The following is an 11753-nucleotide window of genomic DNA, read 5'->3' as shown; positions in this document are numbered from 1 at the left end:
TAAAGCGCCGCTAGGTGTCACAATGGTTCATTTTCATAATTAACGGTATGTTTCGGCTAGGAGGCGCTGTTCGCATTACTGCTAGGGGACCCTGAAGGAAGCATAGCATGAAACATTTCTTATAAAAACACAAGAAAGCGATATTTATCAGAAACTAGTTTATTGTAAAAAATTATTCAAGCATAAATAACTTAACTTCTAATACAAGACTAAATGCTAGGTTTTAAGGAATCAATTGGCTTGTATTGCCACAAAAATAATAAATCTAGTGATTGAATAGTCCTTTCGTCATGTTCGCCGCTTCACGCCCTAATACAGCTCACATCTACTCTTCTCAAACATGGCATCGCCTGGCTGGCACTCATACTCCAAAGTGAAGGCCTCGAATTGCTTGAGTGTCTGCTGTAAGCGTACATCGTCCGCATCGTGGTCGGTGAAAGTCGCAAGCAAATTGCCACAGAAAAATTGGGCGACAGTTAAGAAGAACAAACGTCTCGGTGTTATATCTGTGAAGCTCGGCTGACGCGCATTCATGCTAGAGTTCGGATGAAAGAGCGTGTCGTAGGCGACACGAATTCCCAAAAAATCTGCTATACGCTCATCGATACTATCCGTTTGAGGATACTGCCAGCAAGTAAGTGAAATATTAAATTCCTCCTCTGAGAGGATAGAGCTACCGAGCCAATCTGACATTCCCGAAAAATCGTAGAGCACACCGCTAGACTCGAAGCCATGCATAATCTCGTGAGTGAGCACAAAGCCGAATATGCCCATTTTGAGTATGTCATGCATCTTGATATGATATGCAGGCGGCTGTAGAAAGGCGTAAGGTATGACCACCAAATTTTTACGAAACAAATAGAATGGTGTGCAACTGTCACCATCGCTAATGTAATGGTAGTCGCTGGGAGATGGCGTCGGCGCTGTTAGCTGATCGTGCTCTTTGCGTGAGCGCAGTTTCAGCAAGAGCAAATGGTTTTTGTAGTAGTCATTGGTGTTGATGTGTACTTCGCCGTAGTAATCATCGATGAAACGCTCATTCACGTTTGCCGGCAGATTACCGATGTTGAAGCGCATGGCGGATAATTTGCGTTTAAGGAAATCAAGCTGGTTTGGCAGCAGTTTCATTCTATTATTATTCAATCTTGCGCTGAATTCTTGCCTTGTCAGATTAAATATGCGCTCAATATCGGCGATGTACTCGGCGTCTGAGCCGCCATAAAATTGTTGCTTGTAGAGGAAATTAACGGCCATATCCATCTTTTTGCGCACATCCCACATACAATCCATCTTGGTGAAGCCGCCGGCACTATTCTTCATCAAAAAAAGTGCAAATTTCACCATTATATAATTATCAATCAAGCTAGGCTTTGTATGTCGTAGAAAATTGATGAGTGCGACAAAGTAATCACGATTGTTTATCTGCACCTCATAGTCCTCTTTAAGAGTATAGCTCAGTACTAATTGCAGATATAATTGCCATGGCATATCTGGCATCATTTCCTGCAATTTATACAAGGAGATGGGCTGCGGTCCGAATGTATCCTCAATACGACGCAGCACCTTGAGTTCGTTCTCAAAAGTATGCAGTTGCTTTGCTACCTCAATAGCACGCATTTTCTTCACCCCCAACTGTATAAGCAGCGCTGCGATCACTATCGCATCAGGTAGCTTGTCCGTGGGTTTGTCCAAATCGATTACGTATCGCGTCGAGTCGCTATCGTCCTCCACCAGTATGTGTTCGAAGAAGGCGCCCTTGAAGTGATAGCGGCGCAACTTAGCCAACGTGAACTGCCAGTTGAAGCGTTCGGCTGGCCAAGTGGCATTGGGGTTGCGCACCTCGAGCATCAGCTGCCAGTCCAAGTAGACGCTGGGACGCACAAACTGCAAGTAACGCTTTAATTGAAAACTTTTTGTGCGCCTGCATGTTTGATAGTAGAGAAAAAGTTTATCCGTGTAGGTTTCGTTGCCAGCTTCAGCGCTGCCTTCCAGCTGATAGTTTTGAAAATAGTTGATTAAACGCTTATTGACCTTGTGATCCATCAGGCTGGTGACTTCGTAGTACTGTTCGTTCGAGTGTACGTTAGCCCAGTTGCCGCAGGCGTAGCGGTAATAGTCGTCGCATGGATTAACGAGAGGATCCATGTAACTGGTGATCGCCTGAATGTGCTTCTCATTTACGCTGGCGAACACACCTTTGCGGGCGGAATGGGTCAAGAGTAGTAGTAAAAATAGTGCCAATGTTGATGGGGCCTGGTGTAAATGCATTTTGTTGTTGGCGGCGCTTATTTATTGTAGTTTTAGTTACAGTTGTAAAGAAATTAGATTACGTTGAAATTCTGCCAATTCGCTTTGCTAAAATGCTCGCACTGAAAACGTATAAAATTAATATTTATATCTTTATTTAATTTATTAGGAATTTATTTTATACTTAAGCAGTTTATACTAAAGCAGTTAATATTTTCAGAATAGGCTGGAAGGTAAGGAATTCTTACAAAGTGTATGCCCGCTAGGCAGCCCTCACCCCTCCTCGAGGATTGTTATCTTGTCAAGTGCGAGAGCTACAGCGGGTGACTGCCTTGGAGCAAGCGGTTCGCGTTATAAATGTAGCGTTTTTATGACAGGTTCGTAGACCAAAGTAGCAGCCCTATAAGCAAACTAGCAAACCAGGGCTGATTACTTAACTTTCTGATAATATTATACTTCAGTACTGAAACTAATTTTGGCCCTACGCTCCAACCGGAGTTAAGGGATATGCTATATATTTATATAGATATCACTGTTGTTAAATTACTTTCACATATTTCTCAATTGGATCTAAATATACAAACTAATTTCGAAATTAGACGCAACCAGCAAGCTAATTGCATAACGAACGAAGCGGCTACTTCGAACGACAGTGGCACCGAAAGCATTTTTAAAAGCAAAATCGTTGAAAGGTGGAAGAATTATGACGCGAAAAAGGAAAAGAAAGCTTATACTGCCGCCCGTGTTGTATTAGCATCTTTTGCCGACGACTTTGAAAGACTTTTAGACTGATTTCTTTTGCAAAAGCCTGCAGGCTGACCAATGAAAGTCAAGTACTTTAAAAAAACAAGTTTTTTATTCGACAAGATATCCTCACGATATTTTCCGAAGCAAGGCTACAATCTTAAAACATATTTTTTGAATCCAGCCATATAGCATATATCATAAGGATTTGGGAAATTTTCTTTACGAAATTTGACATAGTTTATTGTCCAAGGCTACGTTACAATTTCCGAACAAGTTGTTTACATCGAACCACTATAGCATATAGATACCATAAAAACTGTGCGATCCAAATCAACACAAAGATCTTCTTGTGCCCTTTTATGATATAAGAAATGCACCTATGAAGAGTTTCCTAGTTTCGGTGTGACCGAAGATAACATGTTTTGTTGTTTAATTTTCATTCGCTTTCTATATTTACCTTCTCACTTACATTCAATGCACACTTGTTCAGTATTTATTATTATTTATTTTTAAAGAATTCATTGCTTAATATTTTAATTGTTTATTTGCTGTGTTCAAAATTACTTTAGTACAACTTTAATTTCTTTTACTACGAATTACACCGCACGTCCACGTTTCTGCTGAGCGACTGCCTTGTACTTGGCGAATAATTCGATCAAATGCAAAAAATTCCCCACAATCGAAAGTTATTATTTATTTATAATAAAAACCCAGCTTTAGCGATAAGACACACGCTTACTATGCTGAATCTAAGAAAGTAATATGGCACGAAGATGCACACATAAACAAAAAAGCTCAGCTGAGCAGTCAGCATTTTTCGCTTTAATCGAGCAAATTGAGGTTGACTATAATTCGAACTTTGGGATCACGTTAGTTCTTATGAAAAAGAAAATATCGTTTTATTTACACATTAGGGTGGCACTTTATGGAAGATTTTGAAAATTAGCAGCTTTTGGCGTTAAAAAGCTCACAGAAATAAGCAGTGCTATAATAATATTAAGTAATATTAAAAACAAAATTTTTTGTTTTGCCTAAAGTAAAACCACCGCTATCAGGCCATTAATCGATCAAAATCAAGACAAGTATCTTAGCTAAAGATCTTTTTTCCTTATTTAGTAATTCGGTGCAGCTGAAGTTTACGTTTTTTCTTGTTTTTAATAACGATTTACTGCTAATTTCAGTCAAAGCTTAACCTTTTTTGCAAGTACAACATTTAGCGAATGTTTGGTGGATAGCTGGTAACATACGAACTTTTATTACTTAGTAAGTCTCAAGAAAAATAATATTTCTTCTCTTATTTTTTAGTGCAGTAAGTTTTTAGGGTGGTCTTCTTCCCTAGAATGCCTATTGAAAAAGGTGATTCTGGAGACTGGCCACCTATATAAAGAAGTTCCTTCAAACATTTTGTTATCACTCAAGTACATATTTTATAAAAAATGAAAGAGATCAATTTCTTTTGTCTTACTTCCAAAGTAAATCGTCAAAGTTAGGTGGTTTGGAAAGCTCTACGCTGATTTAACCCCTTCAGTTTTTTATATTACATATATCAAGGAAGTGTCAAAATGTTTTCACTCAAAATGGTAAACGTCAAACTTTTTCTTCTATCTATTCAATTTTTCCGATTTTAGTTACGACTATTTCACCAGCCAATGTCTCACCCTAACATGAAGTAATATTAGATAAATAAGAAGGCCGCTACGCATAACATGTTTCGGGTAGACCACAAATAAATATATGGTAAATATAACTGTATGGTGCTCATATCCAGAGGTCAATGCCATAAGAAACATAACAAATGAACCGCATATCTAAAGGAGAAACAAAGCTTTTCAAGTTCATGACTGACCAGTTCAACGTACAATGAATTGATAAGCCCCACATTTTATGTATGAAAAATGCTGATATTAAGAAATTCCATTTCATTTTATATATAATATGATAAATTTAAAAATATTCGATTAATTAGTAGGTTTCAACGCTTTCGTAAACAATCAATCATTGCACCCGAACTTTCGCATTAGTAATTTGCAGTTATTAGCAGCAATTAAGTGCCGTCACATATGAATTGAATTGCTTACAAGCGAATAATGCTCACATATACATATTTACAAATGCACATGCATACATAGATGTGTGTGTTTGCTTAACCCTCAGGTGCTGCCTTCGATTACTTTACTAGTGCTTATTAAATATTAAAAGCAAATAGACTGCACACACACAACACTCACACATAAACCACATAAATAATATTCACATTAATAGGCGCCACTGAGTTACGTAAATAGTAAGTTGTTATTGTGTTATTTAGAATTGCACATTTCATAATAATCTTCAAGTTAGGTGAGTCATCAATGAAACCACAAGCAGCATGTAAACAATCAGCGAAGCGCCGTCAGAGACCTACGCTGTAGAGGCGATAATATATTATTGCTTCCATGTGTTGATAAAATTACATAACATTTGCGAACATTTGCACTTTATACACTCGCCAGAAAAATTATCCGTACACCTCGACATGAAAACAATAAACTGAGAAATTTGTGATCAAATAACTTATTATGTATAAAAATAGTATCCAAAAGTTTTATTCAGTATTTTTACTACACTTTCCATGAGTTTTTTTTTTAGACATACACTTTAAAAAAAAATTCACAGAACAAAAACAAAAAAAGATCACATAATGAAACAGAAAAAGTATTCGTACATTTTGATTATAATTAAATATAATTAAATTATTTTGGAAAAATTTAATATCCTAATAACTAGTAGGATAGCCCTTACGTTTTAGGACCTCGGCAAGTCGATGTGGCATTGAATGAACTAGTTTGGATGTGTCATGATTTGTAATTTTCGCCCATTCATTTATGATCACATTTTTGAGCATTTCTCTGGAGGTTATGGTGTGTTGGCGGATTCTGCGCTCCAGTAAATCCCACAAATGCTCGATGGGGTTGAGGTCTGGAGATTGAGGTGGCGAGCGCAATTGATTTTTTATGTTATAAAGCAACTAAAGCCTGGTATTGTGCGCCGTGTGCTTTGGATCATTATCCTGTTGGAACCAAAAATCATCAGCAAGCCCCAACTGCTGAGCACTTTCCTTCAAATTATTTTTTAAAATACTTAAATAGCCGAATTGATCCATTATTGTATCTATAAAAACGAGTTTGCCTACTCCTACTGCCGCCATACACCCCCATACCATCACACCTCCTCCGCCATGTTTGACGGTGGGTAAAAGATTTTCTTTATCAAGTGCAGTACCACTCTTACGCCACACCAACTTTTTTCCTTTAATGCCAAAAGCACAAAACTTGCTTTCGTCGGTAAATAAGACACGTTCCCAAAACTCCCGAGGCTTGCTGATATATTTGTTTGCAAAATCCATACGTTTCTGTCTATTTACTTCGGATATAAAGGGCTTCCTACGCGCTACACGTGCGTGATACCCATCTTTCTTCAAAAATTTTCGTACAGTATCTTCATGGAGATCCTTGTCGAACAAATTTTTAATATTTTCACATATTTTCGAGGCAGTAAGTCGAGGATTTGCTTTTACTGACTGTAATATTGTTCGTTTTTCTCGAACGGTTAATATACTCGGTCGACCAGAGCGTGGCTTTGGCACAATCGACTTAGTTTTTTTGAATGCTTCCACCACATACTGCACAGAAGAATGTGTCCTTCCTATCATTTTACCTATTTCTCGGAATGATTTTCCTTCTTTTCTGAGTTTAAGAATAATTTTTCTTTCGCCAGCACTAACTTCTTTAATTTTAGGGGTCATCGCGAATTTATGCACAATGAAAAATTATAATAACTTTAAGGTCAACCGTCAAGTTCGAGATCAATTATACAATACAATATAAGCGCTTAAGGGAATGTATTTGTCACCATATTACAAGGGAAATATCCCGTTTTGATATGTACGGATACTTTTTCCGTTGAATTTAAGTAACTGTGTATAGTTTTTGTTCTAGGAATTTTTTTAAAGTGTTTGTCTAAAAGTAAAAAACGTATGGAAAGTGTAGTAAAAATATGAAATACAACTTTTGTATACTATTTTTATACATAATAAGTTATTTGATCACAAATTTATCAGTTTATTGTTTTCATGTCGAGGTGTATGGATAATTTTTCTGGCGAGTGTATATGTTGAGACAGCACTACAATACACAAATATTTATAACGTAGCATAACATAACATAACACAGCATAAAATTAAGTGGAATTTTTCACTAGCAAAATCAGTGGCCTTGGTCAGGAACAGGTAATAATCACTTGATGCATTCAAATTATAAGGTTTATGCATGAGAATATATCAGCCAAGCTTCCGCAGCTGCTGAAAAGTCGCTATCGATGTGTGTGGCCTGACGATGTTCTGACGGAACACTGGCAGCTTGACATTCACGTTGTCGTATGTTTCCCACTCTTCATTACCAGTAACACATTGTTTCAGAAATTTATCGCTTTTGATGCGATTCAGTAGTGATTCGCTGATGGATATTCGGGCTGATGGAATATCGAGTTTGTTCTTGTATTTATCCTTATATAAATAGTACCAAACTATTTTCTGTGTTATATTTAGCTTCTAGGAAATCGATTTTCTTATTGTATCTATAGTGGCTGTGAAGTGGCGTACCATCGTTTTGGAAAAAGGTGTCGTCCGCGTCGATTTCATCAAAATCGGAGAAAAATCAGTCAGTCAACATCGTGTTATAATGCTCACTATTGACGTTAACGGCACTTTCTGCCTCATTTCGAAAGAAAGACTATAAAAATAAATATTTATGAACTTACTTGTACTTCGCGGACTCTGTAATCATTTGATCATTCTCACGGGTCCAGTAATTCAACGAAGTGGGATTTGCTTCGATGAAACATTCTAGTGTGATATTGAAATACATGGGTATGCCAACCAGCTGATGGGGTATCCAAACCATTGGTGAAACTGTAAGGGTAAACACATAGATATTTGGATTTTTGAGCTATAGTATATAATTAAGCAAGATATTTGTATATATATAAGTTTTTTGCGTATAAATGGGATAAGTAACAATTTTTTAGTTTTTGATATATTCAAGTATTTGTATATTATCTATAATAAGTTTTGTTGTATTATTATACATATGTGTTACTTACAATCAACGCTGACTTTGATGCGCTTGGAGACACTGGGCGGCACGCCGTTGGTGGCGATGCACAAATAAGCGCCCATGTGCAAACGGGAGATGCGCTCCAGCTCCAAGGCTTCGCCATCCACTTCAAGCACTGAAAAAGAAACGAGACAAAAGATATTCATACAGGCAGATATTGGACACAGTTTAAATATAAACATTTAAATAGAAATAAAAATATCTATATATTGTATAACACTGTATATACTCGTATATATATATAATTGTTATACAATATATTGTTAGAGAAGAAATATTGCATAGCTTATTAAAATTTGTATTAACACATTTTTTTTCTATATAAAAATGTAGGTGGACCACTCTTACACCCCTAAACACTACTATCTTGATTAGCAATATGTTGCAACAAAAGCAACAAAGCTGTGCGCTTAAGGCATCAGATAGCTTTCAAAACTTTCAACACACTCACACACAGAGACACTCACATGTGCGCATATGTACCCACTTGCCACATGTCCATTATTAGAAAGTTTGCCAACGCTTTTGTGCACACTTAGAATTGCTACGGCAAAGCAACAATTGCTGAGCAACTAACTGACTGACTGACAGCGTGAGGCTCCACTCACCGCAGCTGGCAAATTTCTACATTGTTGCCATAGTTGCATGTTGCAAGTTGTAGCACCTTAAAGTTATGCAAGTATGCGTATGTGTAAATGTTCAAGTGGAGCGCTGACAAAGTTCCGATTGCAATTGTTGCCGATGCTGCAGCTGCATTCGATTCGCATGGCTGCAGGCATTTGAAAAGGACCTCGCACACAGCTGCTACCTTCTCCATATGCATATGGGTTTGTGTGTGTGTGAGTTATATGCATAAGTGTGTGTGTGTGCTGGCAAAAACATTTGATTGTGCTCACCTGTAGGCATGCAACTTGGGCCTTGTTCGTAGTTTGCTTATTAGTTTTTAATGGAATGTAAACAAAGCAATTGCCTGTTTTGGCTGAGAAGGCCTTCGAGGACAATAGAAATTGAGGCGTCCACTGAAAGTTGGCCAAGAAATTTGCGTTTATTTGGAGTTTCGTGTGTTACGGCAATAACCGAAAGGACTTGAAATTTTAAACCGATTAAATTCGTATATTGAATAGTAGCCGCGTCAGCGTGACTGGAGAGTTGACGCTCCTAGATGAAGTATAACTAGAAAGAAGTAGAACTAGAAGATTTCTGGTACGGTTGAATTTAAGCTGCGATAATTTTTTATATTTATCGCTCCGTATCTATTTCGATCGTAAATTCCAATTAAAATTAAAGCAAACGCTAAATCTGAATTTGAGTAATTTGAGTGCTTAACTCTTCCTTTATTAGTCTTCCTAAGCTCGCATTCCAAATATGAAGAAATTAAAGAGTGCTTAAGCTAGTTTTCGAAACAGGAGCCTCAGCTCCCAGCTAGAGCCAATCGGAATGCACTTTCGATTACAAATATCACAAATGATTTACTGAAAAACCAACAGAAAACTACTTAAGTCATGAGCTCTGAGTCCAACAAACAAGCATTGGTATTACAGAAGGTCGTCTGTGGCTGCTATAGAAAAGATGTTCTCAATACGAACGATTCTGTAGAAATTATGAAGTATTGTTGACTGAACATAAAATGTTTTGGCATTTAACTGGTGATCTGTACTTTCCACTACTTGACCTCTGTGAAGAACTATTCTTTTTCATATTACTGGTCGGCTCTGGTATCATTTTGGCGTGGAAGGAGTGGGCGTCCCAACACAAAGCCTACGAGATTATATAAATATGGTTCGAAATAGCTTGTTGGATATCGAGTCAACGAAAGTTTGAAGGCTTGTAATATTAATAACAGTCAGCTAATGAGTTTTGTACTGCTCATCTGAGCCTGGTTAGCCAGTTTTCTCCCAATTCTTTAAGCTTTGAGCTTATTGAGTAAAAAATAAAAACCTTATTAAAGTCTAGCAAGATGGTCAATACCTGCCCGATCTATTCAGGCACCTCAATATTGCCTGAAATGGCTGCTAAACCATACTTAAACTTTTTCTGCGTCAATGCGATGTACTGCGTAGTGAGTTTGAGGTTATGACCATATAAATTAAATCCACTGAGCAATAAAGCTTTTTCATGAAAAATTTAATTTCGTCCAATGTATTCTGCTGCTTGACCATAAAATCTGTGCTCAAACCAATCTAAATAATTTAATTGCCACCGACAGCGACAAAGGACATCATTACTTGCTGCTTTACAATAGAGGTATACCTGAGAGCTTTTACTATCTCCTGAAGTGCGATAACAACACAAACAGCGGACAGAACGACCGGCAGCAAACCGAACGACCACAAAACCGCAAAAAGTCACAGTGACAGCAATAAAATTTCGTAAAGTCACAAAGCACAGCGGACGTTGTGGAATTGCGGAGGGTAGCGATGGAAATGGTGTCACTTTTACAACGAAATGCTGACAATTAAATGTTTTGCTCTCTTCTGTGCAATACACAGACGTTTTTATGCGCTTGTTGTTACATAAGTACTTATTTACTAGCATTTACCTTCCATCGTTTTGTTGATCACAATTTTATTGCCGTCATCTCGTCTCCATCTAATTGATGGCTCCGGGCTACCTTTCGCCTTGCAGCGCAGCGTTACATTGTCACCTTCGCGCACTATGACGTCACTGGAGGTGAGTGCATCGTCGATGTTCGGCGGTACTGTGTGAAAGAAGAAGAAAAAGCAGAAATTGTGAGGGCGTTAGTTAAGTAGTTGTAAAGAGGAGCGGACGGGAAAAGATGTGAACGATAAAAATATTAAATAACTAAGTGGCACGCCCCACTTTCATTGACAAAAGTGAGTTCGCATTAAAAAGGGGAAAAGTAGATATTTCATATTTCATATTATTATTTTCGGAGAGTTCAAAATGAGCAAAGTTGCAATGAATAAAAATTATGAAAATGTATAACAATGAAAGCAAAGATGCTTCATAATATTCATAAAGGTAAGCAGAGCGGATACGAAACTTTTAGGTGGAAAATATGTTTTTTCTTAAGGATTAAAAAAAAAAAGTTCAGAAATCATGCCGCTTCTATTTTGTAGCACAATGTACAAATAATGTAAAAAATTAAAAAAAGAAAAATCACAAATTTTCCGCCTCAAGAAAGATATCCCTAAAAATATGTATGTATGTTTTTTATTTTTTTTTATTAAAATTGTCTGAGCTGCCGGAAGTTTTTGGCAGCGGATGTTGTGGTAAGCGAATTAAAATATGGAAAACAAGGTAGAGAAAGCCACAATGCCAGACTGAGGAAATTAATGCAATTGAAATGAAAAAGAAAGGAAAACAAAAAGAAAGTATTTCAGATTAAAATGTGTGCGGTGAAAATGTTGAAAATAAAAGGGGCTAAAATCGCGAAAAGGCTAGCTTGTACTTTCAGCAAATAGTTGCACATTTCCATTGTAACAATTATTGTTATAGTTATGGGTATTGAAATGGATACGATTAAGATTTCAAAAGATATCAAAAAACCAAAAAGAAGGCTATACTACCCTTAATAGGTGTATTTTTTATGAAAAGGGTAATTAATATAAAATAGCTTTAATTTGATTTTGCCAAGTCAGTTTG

At 37.1% G+C, this 11753-nt stretch overlaps 2 protein-coding genes across 3 annotated transcripts in view; both read right to left on the bottom strand.

The window, feature by feature from the left end:
* The window catches only part of DIP-epsilon (Dpr-interacting protein epsilon), a 190659-nt gene that overhangs the window by 16593 nt on the left and 162313 nt on the right, over positions 1 to 11753 (bottom strand). The window contains exons 5-7 of the mRNA XM_070107227.1: positions 10687 to 10845; positions 8134 to 8262; positions 7792 to 7942 (exon numbers count right to left, since the gene is read on the bottom strand). Coding sequence (XP_069963328.1) covers positions 7792 to 7942; positions 8134 to 8262; positions 10687 to 10845 — 439 coding nt within the window. The remainder of the gene's footprint in view (positions 1 to 7791; positions 7943 to 8133; positions 8263 to 10686; positions 10846 to 11753) is intronic.
* Positions 144 to 3656, bottom strand: Nepl6 (Neprilysin-like 6). Of its 2 annotated transcripts, none has more exons than XM_014245584.3 (2): positions 3452 to 3656; positions 144 to 2369 (listed from the first exon to the last, which is right to left on the bottom strand). In XM_014245584.3, the coding sequence occupies exon 2, from the start codon at positions 2266 to 2268 to the stop codon at positions 310 to 312; it is 1959 nt and encodes a 652-aa protein (XP_014101059.2). In that variant the 5' UTR covers positions 2269 to 2369; positions 3452 to 3656; the 3' UTR covers positions 144 to 309. The 2 variants fall into 2 exon arrangements, with proteins under 2 accessions (XP_014101059.2, XP_014099585.2); XM_014244110.3 differs by having other exon boundaries at positions 3464 to 3656.

This window comes from Bactrocera oleae, chromosome 3, assembly GCF_042242935.1.
Source record: "Bactrocera oleae isolate idBacOlea1 chromosome 3, idBacOlea1, whole genome shotgun sequence".
Lineage (NCBI taxonomy): Eukaryota > Metazoa > Arthropoda > Insecta > Diptera > Tephritidae > Bactrocera > Bactrocera oleae.
The sequence above is the reverse complement of the archived record's forward strand: the minus strand, read 5'-3'. Positions and strand labels throughout refer to the sequence as shown.